The sequence below is a fragment of the Elaeis guineensis genome, chromosome 7 (genome assembly GCF_000442705.2).
Source record: "Elaeis guineensis isolate ETL-2024a chromosome 7, EG11, whole genome shotgun sequence".
In the NCBI taxonomy this organism is placed as follows: Eukaryota; Viridiplantae; Streptophyta; class Magnoliopsida; order Arecales; family Arecaceae; genus Elaeis; species Elaeis guineensis.
This window is the reverse complement of record NC_025999.2, coordinates 98,994,222-99,013,825: the sequence shown is the minus strand read 5'-3', so window position 1 is coordinate 99,013,825 and position 19,604 is coordinate 98,994,222. Positions and strand designations below refer to the sequence as shown.

Below are 19,604 nucleotides of genomic sequence, written 5' to 3'. Positions count from 1 at the left end.
TCCGAAGCCTCTTCCTCAAAATCTCAGACTCCGCCTCAGCATCCTTGATCGCCTGTTGCTCGTAGGCCAGCTGAATCTTCAGCCGCTGCAGTTCGGCCTTCTTCTGCCTAAGGGCCACGAACAGTTCTTCCATGGTTCCCCTCAAGGAGCGGAGCTCATCGGAGCCTTGTGCAGAGATGGCCTGGACTCTCTCAGACAATTGCCTCTGAAGGCGGGCAACTTCTTCGATCGCCATCTTGAGCTTCCTTCGGTAGTCGTCTATTTGCCCGCACCAGCCGACTCGGTAGGCATTGTAGTTCGCCTCGGCATCCTGCAGCTGCTTCTGAAGGTCGAAGAATTTCTTCGACCAGTCTCGATCATGGTCGGCCTAAGTTGCGAGCCAGGACGAGCTCCCTTTCAACTGACCGATCTTCTCCCGTGCAGCCGCCAGCTCGACTTCAAGGGAGCTGATCTTGGAAGCCTGAGTCCAAGATCGATCGCTGGCACGTTTTTGGAGTTTCTCAAGCTCCGTCACGAAGTCAGCCTTCCTCCGGGTGTAGTCCATGAAACCCTTTTTGTGGAGGTCCCGAAAGCGAGTAGCCTCTGCAGTGACTTCCAAATGGCTCTTCCTCAACCGGTGAAATTCGTCATCCAGCTTCTTTGATTTCTTCGTCAAGTGACGAACTTTTCTTCTGAGATCCCGGATCATCGACTTCAGAGGAATCCCCTGTGATAGGGGAAGAATTTCGACAGGACATTGTCGTTGGAAGACAAGAGCGCCACAACACAAATTAGTGTCAAAAGAACAAAAGAGAAGAAAAAGAAGGCAGAGTAAGACAAAGGAGCTCTCTGTAAAGGAGAATCTGATTTCATTGATTAAATAGTTCTTAAGTACAACAGAACGAGGAAAAATTGCAAAAAAAAAAAAAGAATATAAAATTAAAGGTTTCAGACCTCTGAGGCAGAAGTGGGGGAGCTCAGCGCCCCCGGAAGGTCGGCCGCGGCAGTCGAGGAAGTCTCGGCAAGAGGAAGACCGACAGCAGCTTCAGAAGGCCCGGCTTCGTCATCGGACGCCTCATCCAGGAAGCCGAGGTCCAGCTTGGAAAACTTTCCGACCACCTTCTCTTGGCAAAGTTCAAAGCCCTTGTTGAAGGCGGCCTGGCCGAACTCGACCTTCAGATCCCTCATCTCGGAGGAGGTTTTGAACTCCTCCACTGCCCAGACCATTGCCTCCGAGACCAAGGTCGGGATCTGCGCCTTCAACTTGGAGACCTCGGCCTCTGCTTTCTCTCTCCTCCTCCAAGGTGGCCCTCAAGTCTGCCAAGGTCTGCCCCTCCTTCTGCAGCGCCTCTTGGAGACTCACGACTTCGGCAATCTTCTCCTTGAGGCGGGCGGCCTCGGCCAGGCGACCTTCCTCCGCCTGGACGGCCTCCTTCCTAGCATTGTTCATCGCCTCAATGTTGGCGATAAGCTGGTGTCCAATCTGCAAGAGCAGCCAGGGAGTCAATATAAAAGCCAAGGAATAAGTAAAGTAAAGAGGCGAGAAGGAATAAATTGACCTATCTCGAGAAAGGACCCTAGAGAGTCCCAGACCCGCTGCTCAGGATCGGCATGAACGATCCTGAGGAAGACCTCGGGCAGGATGCACCCGTCGACCAATCTCTTTATTAGATCCCTATTATTGAAGGAATTTTCCCCCGGATCTTCTTCGGAGCCATCGGCCCCCTCGATGGCAACCCTACTGCTGCGGCTCTTGCGGGCCAATGTCTTCTTTCTCCTTCTCCGTTCGGCCCCCGGTGCCTCCTCGGGCCGGACCTCTGGAGCGAGAATCTCGATCGGGGGCTCCTTGAAGAGGCCCGGGGGACTGCGGGCTCGACGTCGGAGGAAGCGTCGACGGCAATGGTCGCCTGGGTAGGCGCGGTCGGGCTGGTCTCTTTTGCCCTTGCCCTCTTTGCCACCCCCGAGGATGCTGCGCCTTTCTTTTGTGGGTCTTGAGACCCTGAGCTAGCATTCGAGCCGCGTCGGCATCCATATTGCAGTGAATGAGGATCGACACAGCTTAACAAAAGAACAAGAGGAAAGGGGAGGCAGCGAACGACAAAGAAAAAAAATGTATATATATATAACAATACCGGCAGGGTTGAGAGGGCTTAGGCCAACATTGAACAAGAGTTGTTTCTTCAGGAGGTTGGAGAGAAGAGGAGCTGGATAAGCCTCGAGTTTATTGGAGGCTTCAAGGTCGTCCTGTCCCAGACTAGAAGCCCGGCAGACGGAATCTCTCAGGGAGCCCCAGGGAGGCAACCTCAACTCTAAGGTCGGGCATCGGACGTAGAAATATCTCTCCTTCCAGTTGTGGATAGAAGAAGGGGCACCTTTCAGCAACCCCTTTCTACCGAACTGAGGGGAGAAGTACCACCAGTCTTTTACCGAGGGATGACGCTTGAAGGTATAAAAATTCCTAAATAAAGAAAGAGTTGGCCGAACTTCAGTTAAACTACGGAGGGAAAGAAATCTTATCAGAAATCTAAAGGAGTTCGGCGCTACAGAAACTAAAGAAATATTTAAGAAGTGAAAGAGAGCAATAACAAAAGGCGGAAGCGGAAGTCGAAGCCCGACGCGGAAAGCTTCTTGATATAAACAGAAGCAGTCGGGAGGAGCGCTAGCCCGGCCAGTTGGCCCGAGAAGCTCCAGCTCATACTCCGGAGGAACTCCGTACTGAATCCTAATCAGTGAGAGTTCCTCCGGAATTAGAGAGCTGGGGATGGTGTCTGGTACAAAGACCGGACGAGGTTCATCTACAGAACTGAGATTTTGGGAGGCTGGAACGGACAAACTCCTAGAACTACTAGAGGAGGAAGTGTTGGAGGACATTTTGAATCAAATGAAAACCCTAAAAATCCCGAAAAAATTGAGAAAAATAAGAAACGGGATGCTCGCGGAAAACCGAACAGACGAAATGTAAAGGAAGAAAAATGGAAGAAGAACAGCAAGAAAAAAAAATATAGGGGGAGAGTCCTAAAACTAACCTAGGCTGGTCCGAAGGATGCAGAGATGCAGAGATGGGGACGACTCGAAGAACGCCTAAGGCCGAGAAGGACGCTGGGGAAGAACGGAACTCTCAGAAAGAAGGAGGGACCGAAGAAACTCCCAGGCAAAGTGAGACCCCTGAAGGAGAGAAACGGATTTAAGTAAGCAACGAGGTCTGACGTAGTAATGATTGCAGATCTCTTCTGGTCGATCTACAACCGTCACGTGTCCCACTCACCATGGCAGACGGCTGAAAGCGGCTGAAAGCGGCTGACAGCTGACAGAACCATTATTGCGTCGTACCTAGAGCAACGCTCCAACGGGAATTCTGAAAAAATCTTTTCAGATCGCCTCGATTTGAAAAGGCTTCGGCACCAGCGCGTCAAACGCCAAAATATCTGGAAACAACCGAGTGCGGCAATCAAGGGAGGCAACTTCGGCTGTGAAAATTTCTCTGTACTTCCTTCATTCGAAACCCGAACTCGAAAGTAGGGGGACTGATGTTGGGTATAAAATAATCCCAGCCGAAATTCATAAAAGGCCGATCCTTCCAGGGCTCTTCTGGCTTCCGATCTTGTGTGACGTCTTTCCAAACTTCCCCCACCGTCCGAGCTTCCATAATACCATTCGGACTTCTCCGATAATGAGCTCCTCCATTCATCTATCGGGCTGCTCCAAGCACTTTCCAAGCTTCACTATCAGCTGATTTTCTACAGTGATCGACTATTCTCCGAATCTTTTCCAGATTTTTTTCGACCACGGACGACTTTACTCCGAACTTCTTCCGGACTTCGTCAATGTCCGAGCTTCTTCGACAGTAGGATTTCTATAGTAATCAGACTCCATCCAAGTTTCTACGGTGGTCGACCGCCTTTCGAATTTCATCCGAGCTCCTACAAGAGCCAGATCCCAGCCGAAATTCTACAGTGGATGGATCACAGACGAACTTCTACAACGGGACAGGCTCCACCAGCCGGGTCTCTACTCCGAGCTTCTACAATAAAAAATCTCCATCCGAGCTTCCACGACAACTGATCTTCGGCCGAGCTTCTACAATAAGCGGACTTCATCTAGACTCCTACGAGAGTCGGACTTCGTCCGAACTTCTACAACAGAATTGAATCTCGGACTCCTCCAATGTTCGACCTTCAACAATGTCATCAAGACTCCTCTAGCGAACGAACCTCCACAACGCCATCCGAACCCCACTGTCGATCGACCCTCTGTCGGATTCTTCATGAAATCGGATCTTTCCGACGGACAGTCCTCAAACGAACTTCTACATCAGGCAAACTCCAGATGGACTCCTCTAGCAATCGGACTCTTACCGGACTTCTCCAACAGAAAGTCTCCGTCCGAGCTTCTATAACAGATGACTTCCGTCTGCAGCATCAACGTCCAATCAGCGTCCAAGACACCCGACAACAGTGGATTCGTCAGCAACCTCAGAAACATCCGAGCTTCTCTTAGATTACAGAGACAGAGAGCCATTCCGCTTTGTCAGACATCCCAGCCGAGCTTCAACCGTTAAGTTCGAACTCTCTGACAAGTCGCGACAATGGCCATTACCCCACTCCACTCTCTGTAACAGATTCCACATGGCCCCACTACTCTCTGACAAGTCGTGACAACAGACACGACTCCACTCTCCATAACAAACTCCACGTGGCCCTGAACGACCTCCTGACGCCACTACTCTCCGTAACAAACTCCGCGTGATCCCGAATGGCCCACTATCAGGCGGTTACAGACGTCACTGTCAATCAGTTACGCTCTCCGTCTATAAAAAAGGGACCCCAGATACGTTCTTCTCTAAGCTCAAAATTCTATTTCGAAACTCTGCTAAAATCTCATTTGAGTGCTCCATTCCTGTTAAGACAGAGTACTGACTTGAGCATCGGAGGATCTTGCCGGAGCACCTCCAACTTCGATTTAGACTTCTCTTGCAGGTCCCGACGGCGGACTCCTCGATTCCAGCTTCTCCAGCGTCGGCGAAATTCTCAAAACTCTTTGCTAATTAATTTAGGTAAATTACTTGTATTCCAACCATCGACCAATAAACAGTTAAGAGGCCTTTCAACAGTACCTTGCGTATGATAGATAGGGCTTAAGAATAAACCAAACGAAAAGAACAGATAGAAACTTTCAATAAAGAAGCAAAAGGGAAGAAGAAGAAGAAGAAGATCATGATGACAGGCCCATGGAAAACCGAGGAAAGAGAGAGAAGAGGAGGGAGAAATAGGTGGGTTTGGGATGATGGCATACACTTCCTGAGGGTCTCGATCTCGGCGCCGCTGCGACGGGCGGCGTTGACGGCCTTCTCGTCCTTCTTGGTGGCGGCGTTGGGGGCCTTCTTGCGGATCACCACCGGCTCCCAGTCCTGCGTTATAGGTCCCACTCCGGCCATATTCTTCGTCGACGAAACGGTGCCGGATCTGGAGGCGGTAGGGGTTAGAATTCAAAGGAGCAAGGCGGCGATGAGGACGAAGATCTTGGGAATTTCTTGGCCGACACGGGTTATCCGTGACTCCATTTATATTCGCGAATCCCATCACCGCCTCAAAGTCCAACAGGGGTATATGGTCACGTGCCGGGGGGATGGAGGGTCTGATTTGCCTCAAAGATTTAAAACTCTGGGTAGAATCGGATGGCATCATTCAACCTTATCCTCGAAGAGTATCTCCAACCCTCTCACGTCATTCTTTCTTTTATCACTTTCATTATCTATTCATTTATTATTTATTTATTTTATTTTTCTTCATATGCCGAGTTAATAATCAATAGCATTTTGCACCTCCGTCGGTAGTAAAGTCCCATCATCTTTTTCGTATGCCCATTTCAATCGGCCATCTCAATATTTTTTTCTTTTCTTTCTTTTTATTTTCTACTTTCCTTTGTCACCCACATCTATTTCTTCCCTTTTTATTCTTCTTCCTTTATTTTATTCATCTCTTCTTTCTTTTTAAAAAATATCCCTTTTTTTTTACCCTTTTTCTACCTCCTTTTCCCTTCCTTTCTATTTTTTTCCCATCAATCATTTTTTATCCTCTTTCTTTTCCTCATTCTTTCTTTTCTTTTTTTTTTCCTTCACTTCTTCCCACCTGCCTAAATATGTATGGCATATCTTACTTTTTATATTTAAAAATAAGATAAGTTAACATAAGGTAAATGTGTTAATTTACTTCAACTTGTTTTTCCTGCAAAATAACTTAATTTGGTAAGATAAATAATTTGATAGGCAAAAGGTTATATACCAACTCTTAAATACATGTTTTACTTTTAAACAAGTAGTTTAATCCAAGTACTTGAAAATGTTTGGCTGCAAAAGTGTGGAATAAATTCCATTTTCGCAATTGACAACTATCTATATCTTTTAGCAAGAAAAAAGGTTCAGAGCCTATTTGGATGCTTTGATAAATTCTTAAACACAAACATCTCAAAGAAATTAGGATGCTAAAAAGGATCATTTAAAAAAAAAAAAAATCCATTATCCTTATGATTCGAGGTTCCCTTATATGCAAGCTCCTGAATGCTTCTATCCTTCTTCATCGTCAGGATTTCTTTTTTTTAATATTTGATTGGAAGAATATCTCCCTTCATTGTTAGAAGAATCTCACCATTCAACAAATGTCCTGAATGTAGAAAGAACCTCTTCCTCCTCTAACCAAACTAAAGATTTAAATATAATAAATGTTTTCTGAAAAAGCCAATTGCCCTCTAAGTAAATGAAAAAGACAGAGAACAATCAACTCTACCTTTTCTTGAAGAGCTGTGCTAGGTTCTTTGATCCATAAAGTCAACTGGATTAGCCGATTATGGTCTATTAATCAGTAAAAATGCTTAAATTTGTGTTCCTAATTTGTGTTTTTATGATGCTCAAAAATGAAATGCTATCCTGTATACCATTGAGGCATCATTCAAAGGCCATGGTACACGTGTAATTGGATAATAATTAAAATTCATTTGGTTGTATAAAAAAAAGCTACTGTGTTTTAAGATTGATATAGTTCTAATGTCAGGCTTAATGAAGCTGGAGATCTAGGACGAGCTTTACTAAATGGAAAAGTTGGCTTCAAGTGCAACACCATCCAATCAAAGATCCAGGAGAGGCCCTGTTTTGGTCTAGTGTAGAAGAACAGAGTCTTGCAACCACAGGCAAACTCTTAACTAAACTCTTTGAGAGAACCTAACTTTGATTTAGATAAAGACAAAAAATTTTAAGAAGCTGTAAAATACTAAAAAAAAATTCTCCTGAAAATAGCTTTAAAAGGCACCCTGTGGTTGCTTATCCGAGAACCTTAGAAGAAATTGTTGATTTATTTTAGCTGATAGCTTGATCGGATTCTTTTAGGCTCAGTACCCAGCAAACAGCATAACATGATACCCTTCAAAGCTAACGCCCTACGCACGACAGAGGAAAAAGAAAGAAATGGGAAGAGAAAGAAGATAGGGGAGGATAAAAGAATAAGAATCGAAGAGAACAGAAGTGGAGTTTCCTCTCTCCAACTCCAATTCTGGGAAGATTAAAAAAAATTGAAGATATCATTTCTTTTCATTTTTCATCCAAGGAGGGATTTTAACTTTCCTTTAATTTTTTTATTAAATTTCTATCAAATAAGAGATAATAAATTTCTTTTCTTTTTCTTTCTCTCTATTTCTTTCAATCCAGACATAATATAGTTTCAAATACTGTCAAACTAGTTTTGAGTCCACACATTGCTTGTAAATTCTAGATCACATAATTGATCATTTTTTTCAAAAAATTATTTATGAATAATAACACAACATCCATCTAAATTTTTGGCATCAATCTATATTCTCAGCTATATATATAAATAAACTTTAATTATAAAAAGATAATAACATCATACTTTCATAACAAAGTTTAATGCACATAAGTGGACTTCAATGCAGTTCTTTAATAACATAATACTATCATTCAATGTTTAAAAAATTATTGGATAGAATAGTCAAAACACAGCATATTGAAGATTGATTGAGATCTAGATGGCATTTATAAGTAAGAAGTTACTGCTTACATGAACAATTTCAATTTCTAATAAATTTTATATTAATTTTTATTTTCATATATATATATATATATATAGAAAATGTATCAAGTGAAAGGAGTGGCTTAATATGAAAGATAAGAGAACATGATAATAATCCTTGAATCCACATCAACGATTCAAATGAGCACTACAATTGTCCAAACTGTCCAAATATCTCTAAGATTTATCCATTCTTTTTTTTAAAATTTTTTTAATACTCATCTGAATCATTGACGTGGATCTACAAATTATTATTATATCCTCTCATCTCTCATATTAAATTATTTTTTTTGCTTGATATGTTCCCTATATATATATATATATATATATATATATATATATATATATATATATATATATATATATATATATATATATTAGATTGCTTTGATTGCTCAAAACCCTGATATCAATCTTTAGGAAAAGACATCACCTAGCCACCGTTCATTATTAATGCAAAGAAAAAAATAATCTAGGAGGATGGCGACGACTTTATACAACTGAACCCTGTGGGTGGTGGTCATGTCAATAGGTGCGATGGTTCCTATAAGCACAAGCCGCTCGGTGTTCAAATAAATAATAAGACTAGGAATCCAACTTTTGCCGAAAATTCAAATATACTAATCAAGCCTATCATGAGGAGTGCCCCATTTCCTTGGTTGTATTATACTTCTTCCGTCCCCTACAAGCATTTTAGAAAGCCCATGCACCTTTTCGCTTCCGAGTGTGCAAAGATCACAAGTATCTGGTAGTCAAGATGTTATTCCAGGAGCGAAGAGATAGGCTACTAAATAATGCAATTCGTCTGATCAAAATTTACCACACCTTCAGAAAAGCTAGCAGTAACGGAATTTGAAAGATTGAAGCCCCACCTCCTAAGAAGAGGAGATATAAGCATAAGTTTACAATAATGGTTGTAAAGCCCCATTCTGGATCAAGAAGCTCTATTGATGGTGCAAGCTTTGGAGATCATCATCAAGAATCTTTATTGATGTGTGTGAGAACAAGGTGACAGCTCTTGAAAATGTAAATGGCAAGATACTGTCAGAAATCTGATTAAACTTGCTAAATGCCAGGAAAAAGTTCAGAAACAATCGGATTGTAGATGATGGAAATAACATATCAATTTTGAAAGACATTTGGCTCAGTGATCTTCCATTGAACAAAAGGGATTATGAAATTAATATGGAGTAATTCGCAAATCTATGGAAGGTCCAAGACTGTTATCAGAAGATGGAACTAGGGACATGGAACTATTCGTTAGGGTAGCCTTTTCTTCAAGCGGTAGTATCAGAAACTAAAAGCACTTCTCTTCCAGCATATCTCAGGGAGGAGCAGTGTGGCTGTCCTAGTCCATGGGATGAAAGACTCCCCATCAAAGAGGTTTATTGGCGTCTCACAAAAAAATGCTCATCAAAGTTCCAGCAAACAATCAAGAGAGTATGAACATTTCGGCGTCAGCACCACAGTGATCTTTTTTTTTTTTTTTTTTTGAAGGAAAACACTCCACTGCAGAATACCTGCATTGGTACTGTTAAAAGAAAGAAATTTATTAGTCAAGAAAATATTCAAGATGTGGATCCATTTCAGAATCCATAGAATATGTTCAATGCACCGTGAGGCCCAGAACGCAGGAGCAGCTTTGCAGATACCTTTCCCTTAAAAAGCACAGGATTTTCCTCTGAAAAATTAGTTCAAGGGCTAAGAGGCAATGTAGACGGTGAACAGTTATGCAACAGCATCAGTTGCCCACACAGCTTAGCAAATTTTGAAAAAACTGAAATAACTATATATTCCAGAATACCTGGAGTACCTCTGAGAACAAGTGATTACATAAAGAAAAAGATCACTGAAATTGGTCAAATCATAACCAGTAACAAAAAATAAGTTCTTTCATAAAGATGTGGAATCCCAATTGCAAGAGGAAAAATGGAAGAGTTCCAGAACCTTAAAAAGTGTTCTCCTCCTGAGAGTAGTAGGATGATGATTTTAAGCGAGGATGGATTGTTTGTGAAGAATCCTCTGATACTGGGAGTTGGGTTGTATTACAGCGTGAGCAAGGTAATCCCTACAAGACACTCACTCCAAGATCATATTTAATCTATGTTTTGAGCCCTGATCGAAATAAGCAGTAAGGATTTAGAGCCTCCCGGAAGACCCAAAAGTACCATACCCAAAATCATTATATGGTCCAAGACTACAGATTGTCGGAATAGATCATATATACAGGAAGGCTAATCAACATGCAGATCATCTCCCTAATTTGAATAGAATTCTAACAAGACAGTTGCTGTAATCAAGCTTTATCGTCAGCGTTCCCTGAAGTAGTACTTCTCCTAAGGTTTCCTATGCAACACCATAGTCAATCATCCATCCGGTCCTTATCACCTAAATCAGGATCATGTATCCATACACCCACAACACGCCCCCTCCCCCTCCCCCACCCCCGACCCAAAACCCAACCTCCTTTTCTCTCCCTTCATATGTAAATCACTGTCATGAAAATCATCCACATAATTATCAGCTATCTCAAGTATTTTAGAAGGCTATTACAAATATCTAATTTGGCGCACCATCCCAATCATTAAATAGCAACTGTATTTGGTGCAATCTCACTGGACCATAAAGGAGATTAGGACTATGAACTACCAGAGATGGAAGTGGTTTTTAACTTAGGGAAAAGACTTTCACTATATTCTATGACTGGCAGAACAACTTCATAAATCATTTGGAAAATGCTATAAAAAGAGATAACCGCATATGAATCCCTTTTTAGACTTCTACCATTTTAATACAGTCATAGGCCCCTAATGAAGGAAATCCAAATTAAAAATTGATCCCTCCAAAAGCTTACTTTCAGTCATACACAACGATTTCAAACAAAATTTATCAGCCAATTCCTCAATTAAGATGCCCTAAAGATGCAGTCCTCTATTTCTCCAGGGCAACCAATCTAGAGCCAAAATTGGGTGAGATGATATAATCCCATCGTAGCGGAGCACTTAATCTTCTATTTGTTTTCTACATCTATTATATGCACTAAAATGTGCTTTTTTGTTTCAATTCTTATTTGATTTAGAAAAAAAGACTAAAAGGAGGCCAAACAATATTCAGAAAATAGCATAGAGTTTCCTTGCTACCAAGATGATGTAATGACCTAATTATCCACTAAAACCTTAAACGAAGAATATCTCTCCTCAAATACAGGCGAGACTGCTTAATTCCCAACATAATGAAGGTAAAGATCCCATAAATTGCTACACTTTCTACATTCTACCTCTTCTTTGCTGTTTGCATTTCTCCTAACATTTTATTCTTCTTTTTACTTTTTACCAAAATCAAGAGAGAAAAAAAAAACACAAATATGCAACCAACAAAAAAAAAAGCAACAATTAATATTACAGTCTTATGAGGAATGACCAAAAATGTAAAAAGACATCCCCTCAAATAAGGTTTCAGATTTTTATTAGTTCTGCAATTATACAAAGTGGCCCATAACAGCATTTGTATTATCCTTGAACACTTCCTACATCTCTTCAGCTCATTAGATCATTGCCAAGTCATAGGAAGAGATCTTTCAGCATAACAAAATGATAAATCTTCTACAAACAATTGGAGGCGGTTCTCATACAATGGGTTGATGCTGTGCCCATCCAAAATGAGCTAGTTAACGGCTTACCAGCAATGAAAACATGGAAAATTCCAATCATATCATGGACCATTACTCAAAAATTTATATAGGGTCTTACATAATAGTATAACTCTCATGAATAACATTCTGGCTCTCAACATTTCCGCGATGCAACAACAGAAAAGATAAGTGATGTTTCAGGCAAAGAATGATATGGCGCAACTTTTATTCAAACTACTTGTAACCGACCCAAACTTTATTAAGAACACAAGGGAACATGCATGTGCTTCTAAATTAACCACTAAACTTAGGAACTGATTTAAATTCAATAAAACCTAACAATAAAGTTTTTTAGTACAGGTATGGTATATTTCATACCATCACCAACATTGCAATTGTAATTGGACACAGGTTTACTAGAAAAAAATTTGCTTAATGTTTCTGAAGAGAAAAAATAACATTTATATTAGATGCAACTCCCAATGGGACTAAGAGAAAAGAAGAATGTACCATTCATTCAAATAAGTGAATAAATAGTCCAAAAATTCTTGGCATCCATTAGAGTAGCTAAGCATGGCAGAAGCAAAAAAAAAAAGAGCACAAAGGCAACAAAATATTCACATTATATTGATGAAAAAGTTAATCCTGGTGCCAATAACAAATTACTAGCTAATGAGACAAGAAGAGCAGTCACCACAATAGGAAATTTATCTCAAAATTGAATTACACCTCATAGGTAAAATCAAGCATGTGCTGCATCCAGAAAAAGAGAAAAAATGGCAAAATCCTAAAGCAGTAAGTACATTAATCACATTATGCAGTCTGTTGTAGAAGCACAAAATCCAATGCTTCTACAAAGACCACCTCCCCTTATATGAACATTGTACAAAGACTATCTTCCCTTGTATCGACCTGTATTTGAAAGATGCAAGTGCTAAGCAATAGTTGCTTTGATTCCATCGCTGACATAAATGGAAATACCTAAAACAAAGATATTAGATACAAGAATAGCTCCTGAGTCCAGAAAAATATATTGAGATGATAGTATTACAAAAGCAACTTGTTGAAATTCAAAAAATAGAATATGAAATTCAGCTTACCTTAAAATAAATAGAAATGATTATTATAATTTCAAAAAGAAATAAAAATATGTTACTTTGCACATCATATTGCACGTATATCTAAGTGTTCCTGGGAAAGAATTTTCCCAACATCTGGCCACACCAGATTTGGAGAAATCAATTGTGTTGCAAAGTTTTTGCTGTAGTTGATCATCATGTTAGTTCTCTGAATAGAAGCATTTCTTCGCTTTAATGGACAAAGAAGTTTCACTCTCAAACTCCAAGATAGTCCACACGATGGGATCAATTCTTGCAGTCAAGAACATGCAAACATACTTATGATAAAAGGTAAAAAAGTGCAAAAAAGATTCATCAAACAAATGCATTCACCAGCACAAGCCCAAGGGTTTACAAATGCATACATGGAAACACATACACAGAGGCATGCACACTTAAACACAGCACAAACTCAAAAAGAATATGTACAATGAAGATGGCAATATTTTAAGAAACGGTCACCTGGCTGTCTAGGTGCTGACCTAGGTGGGGCACCCTTAACAGCTACCTAGCTACCTGTTCTAAAATTTTGCATCAAGTTTGAGTGTTGAGGATGAGATTGATTCAGAATTAGCAATTTAGTATTTTGAATGGTACCAGGTTAGTACTTCTCACTTATTTACTAAATTATTTGAAATTTAACCTTATTTTCTTGGATTATAATTTCACTTTTACATTTTTCCTTATATCAGATAGCATTTTTTTATAAAAATAATTTTTGAACCATCTTGACCTCTGGGCACCTGTCTAGGTATCTGCCTAACACCTAGACATGTACCTGCCACCTATAGTCTATTAAACCATTGTCCTATAGAATTCAAAATGAGGGTAGATAGATAGAAAAAAAGGTGATGCAAAACAAAAGTATTTACCTTTGAGAAATCATTCATTGAGTTCCATCATTGGTCTCTCCATGATTATCAATTTCCCTGGGTAGCTTTTCTTTTTGCTCAATGACATCTTCCTGCAAGACATTATGAGATAAATATAAAGGACAGAAGAAAAAAGAACAAAAGACTCCCAAACGTGATAAACTCACAAACTAAGGGATTTGGATGCATTGTCCTCCCTTTCCTAACCCATTCTCAAAACATAGTATGTATCCCATTCCCAGATCATAATGTGCATCAGTCATCCCCTACAACCTGATTGGTAGAAAATACTCCAGCTGTATAGTGAATTCTTATTGCTTGTGTGACCCTGGCCTGCAGCAACTCATCCTCAACAAACCAAGATGCAAAGAATTTCTAAATTTGGACAGATCTAAATCTGTTGTGCTTTTCATTTAAACCTAAACCTTCTCATTAACTGAAAGCAAATTGCATGGCAGCTAAAAATTTGCCACACACTGCGACTGTAGGAACTTCTACAACTATGATCATATGGGAATCACACCACCATCCTGCATCCGTTCACTAAGGAGGCTGGTTTTGAACAGGAGGAGAATCTTATGTAGATTCAATGTTCCCCATCAAAATCTGCCATGTTCCTTTGTTGAAAAAATTTCCCACAACTTGGTCAGTGGAGAATTTGCAGTCATCTTTTCCTAGAAGGAATCCAGCACCTCGATTTTTGGGGAATGGGACCAAATAGTTCCTAACTGCCAACCAAAGGTGACAGTGCCAAATTTTCCTTTTGAATGGCTGTCATAACCTTAACTAATTCCAGTGTGAATGGACCAATCTCTTATGAGATTCTTTCACATTTTGTTTAAATCAACATGGTTTTATTGCAATTTATGTGATGCATTCTATGGGGTGCCTGCATGCAGCTCATGCAGAGACATGATTCATGAGGAGAAATGGATTTGATCCACAGCTCCATCGTGGAGCTGTGGTGTAGTTATCAGTTTGTTTAGATTAAAATTACTAATGCTATAATAATCATTTGGGCTACATTTGGAGGTACTTCACTTCAAAATAGTTATTGTCTTTTTTGTTGCTTTAAAGCTTGAGCTTTGAAAGTAGAGATTTTTTTTTCCTCTGAATAAGATGTCTAAAAGTCGAAAAATGTAAAACAATAAGGAGAAAAGAAACATAAACAATAACATACCATAATGTAGAAATTTCATTTTATAACTCAAGGATACAGCACATTGCACAGCCAAGCACCCAGCAATATAAAATCCTTCCTTATAGCTTTAAAAAAAAAAAAAAATCATGAAAGATCATTGTACACCTTTAATATAAAGAAAATACAGGAATTAATAATATTAGTTGGATAGCAGAGATTCTTTTCTTCCCTTACCAAAACTAGGAGGTAGATACCTTCCATAAGACAAAGCAAACATTTTGGGATTGAATTGGGAAAGGAGGACTTACATGTCAAAAAAAACCCACAACTAAATAGCTCCACAGACAACAATTTTATCGATTCAAAACACAACTAGAAATTTAAAAGAATGTAAGCCAAGAGCCAAAATATACATACATTTGGTAATTCTGTGATCCTTTTTGTTTCTATGCAATCCATTGGCTCCTCGTCATTTTCTTTCTCATCAATTTCACCTTCTTTCTGCAAATTTTCCTGCATCAGGGGTGACAAACATAATAATTTAAACAGAAGAAGCTGTTGGAGAACAATGCTACTTGAACATTGTAAAAGGTAAGGGAGAAGTAAAATAAAATCCTCAAAGCTTCTAGGCATGACAACAGTATGAAAACAGGCATTATAGCAATATGAAAACAGTAAAGTCAAACTCAAGCTGGATATAAATTTAATCTCATAAACAGATCCCCATTTACACCCTTAGCCCTTTTCTAATTTTGGTGGCCCTGGCCACTTTGATCATCGAAGGGGGAAAGCATATTGATCCTTTATAGCCATCATATAACGACAGCAAACAGAGAGATGAAAGTGGAGAATTGTTACACCGGGCAAAGCTTCAATTTCTTTTGCAGCACAGTCCATCAGATCCACTTTATCAGTCCCAGCATCTGCAGCAACTTCATGAGAAATCTCTTCTACTTCGGCAGATAAATCTTCTTTAGGCATATCCTCCTGCATTTCATCGAACAGTTGGAGCAATTAAAATTCAACAACAAACTGTTCTATAACATATTTTGTTTAGATATGGATAACATATTCTATACAGATCTTATTTCTAAATAACAAATTGGACTGTAAGGTAAAATACAGAGCTTTTCATTTTGGTCAATAGCATCTTCCTGCATGACATTATGAGATAAAAATGAAGGACAGAAGAAAAAGAACATAAGACTCCCAAACATGATAAACTCACAAACTTAAGGGATTTCGATGCATTGTTCTCCCATTCCTGATCCATTCTGAAAACATAATATGTATCCCATTCCCAGATCATAATGTACATCAGTCATCCCCTACAACCTGATTGGTAGAAAATACTCCAGCTGTATGGTGAATTCTTATTGCTTGTGTGACCCTGGCCTGCAGCAACTCATCCTCGACAAACCAAGATGTAAAGAATTTCTAAATTTGGACAATGCAGCCAATTTTTTCATAGGGCAAGATAGGATCTAAATCGGTTTTGCTTTTCATTTAAACCTAAACCTTCTCTTTAACTGAATGCAAATTGCATGGCCAGCTAAAAATTTGCCACACACTGTGATTGTAGGAACTTCTACAACTATGATCATATAGGAATCACACTCTCACCTGCATCCATTCATTAAGCAGGCTGGTTTTGAACAGAAGGAGAATGTTATGTAGATTCATTGTTCCCCATCAAAATCTGCCATGTCCCTTTGTTGAGAGAATTTCCCACAACTTGGTCAGTAGAGGATTTGCAGTCATCTATTCTTAGAAGGAATCCAGCACCTAGATTTTTGGTGAATGGGACCAAATAGTTCCTAACCGCCAACCAAAGGTGACAGTGTCAAATATTCCTTCTGAATGGCTGTTATAACCTTAACTAATTCCAGTGTGAATGGACCACTCTCTTATGAGATTCTTTCACTTTTTGTTTAAACCAACATGGTTTAATTGCAATTTATGTGATGCATTCTATGGGGTGCCTGCATGCAGCTCATGCAGAGACATGATTCATGAGGAGAAATGGGTTTGGTCCACAGCTCCATCGTGGAGCTGTGGTGCAGTTACCAGTTTGTTTAGATTAAAATTAATAATACTATAATAATCATTTGGGCTGCATTTGGAGGTACTTCGCTTCAAAATAGTTATTGTCTTTTTCATTGCTTTAAAGCTTGAGCTTTGAAAGTAGAGATTTTTTTTTTCTTGAATAAGATGTCTAAAAGTGGAAAAACGTACAGCAATAAGGAGAAAAGAAACATAAACGATAGCATAACATAATGCAGAAATTTCATTTTATAAGTCAGGGCATTTACAGGACATTGCACAGCCAAGCACCCAGTGATATAAAATCCTTCCTTATAACTTTAAAAAAAAAAAAACGAAAATCATGAAAGATCATTGTACATCCAAGTGCACCTTTCATATAAAGAAAACACAGGAATTAATAATTAGTTGGATAGCAGAGATTGTTTCCTTCCCTTACCTAAACTAACAAGTAGATACCTTCTATAAGACAAAGCAAATATTTTGGGATTGAATTGGGAAAGGAGGACTTACATGTCAATAACACCCCACAACTAAATAGCTCCACAGATAACAATTTTATCAATTCAAAACGCAACTAGAAATTTAAAAAATGTAAGCCAAGAGCCAAAATATACATACATTTGGTAATTCTGTGATCCTTTTTGTTTCTATGCAATCCATTGGCTCCTCATCATTTTCTTTCTCATCAATTTCACCTTCGTTCTGCAAAATTTCCTGCATCAGGGGTGACAAACATAATAATTTAAACAGAAGAAGCTGTTGAAGAACAATGCTACTTGAATATTGTAAAAGGTAAGAGAGAAGTAAAATAAAATCCCTAAAGCTTCTAGGCATGACAACCATATGAAAATAGGCATTATAGCAACATGAAAACAGTAAAGTCAAACTCAAGCTGGATATAAATTTAATCTCATAAACAGATCCCCATTTACACCCTTAGCCCTTTTCTAATTTTGGTGGCCCTGGCCACTTGGATCATTGAAGGGGGAAAGCATATTGATCCCTTATAGCCATCATATGACGACAGCAAACAGAGAGGTGAAAGTGGAGAATTGTTACACCAGGCAAAGCTTCAATTTCTTTTGCAGCACAGTCCATCAAATCCACTTTATCAGTCCCAGCATCGGCAGCAACTTCATTAGAAATCTTTTCTACTTCGGCAGATAAATCTTCTTTAGGCATATCCTCCTGCATTTCATCGAACAGTTGGAGCAATTAAATTATCCAAGCTAAGTAGATGATAAAAGTAATTAAACCATCAAAAATAGGAATAACAGTGACAGACTGACAGTATTTTTTTTTTTTTTTAACAACCCAAATGCTATGGGAAAATCAAATTTAGGAAAATCGATCACCAAAATGGAGACTTTGCTCAAGAAAGCTTGCGGGAGATCGAACAACAGCTTCACAACATATAAAATTCGAATGAACAAAACCTGAAAGTCATAAACTGTAGAGAGGAAAAAAAAATTACCTGTGGATTGGCAGCTTTCGCCAAGGACTGGCCCAGAGACTTGCCCGAATCGAGAACGATGCTTGGCAGTCTGTTGATGTCCCAACCAAGCACTCTGCACACAGCCCTCGCAAATGCCCGGTGCGCTTCCCTCCTCCTCGTCTTCGAGATCGAGTTTGAGTGCTGGATGAGCCCAACGCACTCTCCGAACCTCTTCCATTTCTTCTCCCCGATCGCCCCACAAACCAAGCATTTGAAGTCTCCCTTCTCCCAGTTCTTCTCATAATACTCCCTCAACTCCCCATCGCCCTCAAAAAGCTCCAAGAAGAACTTGAAATCTCCCTCTCCGGCCTCCTCTTCCTCGGCCGTGGAGTCCTCCTCCTCCTCTTCCCCGTCGTCGGAGCCGTCCTTCTTGGCGAAGAAGTCCTTGCAGGCCTTCAGGCCCCTCTGCTGCGCCCGATGCGCCACGGCCCTCGCCTGCTCCTCGGCCGAGAATGGAGGCCGGGTCTGGGGGGCCGCCGGCGTGGGGACAAAATCGGCCCACGTGGCAGAGGCATCATTCTTTTCCGGCGTGGGACCGCACGGCCATTCGACCTCTTTGGCCGGGGGCTGATCGGAGGCAGCTGCCGAGCCCTGTTGCTGCTGCCGCTGCCGCCGATGCTTCTTCTTCCCCTTCGAGTTCGACTTCTTCTTGTTCTTGGCTTCCTTCTTGAATGCGGTGGAGGTGTCCGGCCGGAGGGTGGGGTTGGGATTAGGGTTCCGGGGAGGTCCGCGGTGCCAGAGGGAGTGGAGGTGGAGGACTTCCTCCCTGTAGCGGCGCTCGAGGGCTGGATCCATGACGGAAAGGGACTGGCAAAGGGGATGAGGGAAAGGGACCGCCCTTCACGGAGAAGGAGCACAAAAGTACACAAAAAGGAACACTCTCTAGAAGTCTCCTTCCTAACTCCCAGTCTCCCAACCAAGGTGTGGACGGGGCGGGTGACGGAATTCGCTGGCGGAGTCCGTGGGGGGAGTTAAAAGGGCTGAAGACTCGCACATCGGGAAGCAAAGACATGGCTCCGGAGTCCGGTCAGGTTGGTTCCTTGTACCCGTTTAACAGCACCCTGATCGAGATCTTTGGTACCCTCGATGTAGGATTATGGCGTATTGGCCGTTCGATAGATGGCAAACCATTCGATCTTTTGTCGGTCAGAGGATCTTGGACTCCAATGTTGTGTTTGGTTGGAATTTAGCTGGATAGATTGAAAGGATGGTTGACACTCGTCCGTAATTTGATTCAAAAAATT

At 40.6% G+C, this 19,604-nt stretch overlaps 3 protein-coding genes across 5 annotated transcripts in view; all 3 read right to left on the bottom strand.

Annotated features, from left to right (window-relative positions):
- The window catches only part of LOC105048122 (multiprotein-bridging factor 1b), a 15,098-nt gene extending 9,564 nt beyond the window's left edge, over positions 1–5,534 (bottom strand). Inside the window, exon 1 of the mRNA XM_010927326.3 lies at positions 5,272–5,534. Within this exon, the coding sequence (XP_010925628.1) occupies positions 5,272–5,413 (142 nt within the window). The 5' untranslated portion in view covers positions 5,414–5,534. The remainder of the gene's footprint in view (positions 1–5,271) is intronic.
- On the bottom strand, positions 10–5,265 carry LOC140859077 (uncharacterized). The gene is made up of 2 exons (XM_073260446.1): positions 934–5,265; positions 10–706 (listed from the first exon to the last, which is right to left on the bottom strand). The coding sequence occupies exons 1-2, from the start codon at positions 1,204–1,206 to the stop codon at positions 368–370; spliced, it is 612 nt and encodes a 203-aa protein (XP_073116547.1). The 5' UTR covers positions 1,207–5,265; the 3' UTR covers positions 10–367.
- Positions 5,535–12,394: 6,860 nt separating the features above from the next.
- LOC105048123 (uncharacterized) lies at positions 12,395–19,381 on the bottom strand. Of its 3 annotated transcripts, none has more exons than XM_010927328.4 (7): positions 18,340–19,381; positions 17,925–18,053; positions 17,484–17,579; positions 15,678–15,806; positions 15,237–15,332; positions 13,679–13,770; positions 12,395–12,650 (listed from the first exon to the last, which is right to left on the bottom strand). In XM_010927328.4, the coding sequence occupies exons 1-6, from the start codon at positions 19,153–19,155 to the stop codon at positions 13,693–13,695; spliced, it is 1,344 nt and encodes a 447-aa protein (XP_010925630.1). In that variant the 5' UTR covers positions 19,156–19,381; the 3' UTR covers positions 12,395–12,650; positions 13,679–13,692. The 3 variants fall into 3 exon arrangements, with proteins under 3 accessions (XP_010925630.1, XP_010925631.1, XP_010925629.1); XM_010927329.4 differs by having other exon boundaries at positions 12,395–12,669; positions 17,484–17,567; XM_010927327.3 differs by having other exon boundaries at positions 12,395–12,669; positions 18,340–19,380.
- Positions 19,382–19,604: the final 223 nt, after the last annotated feature.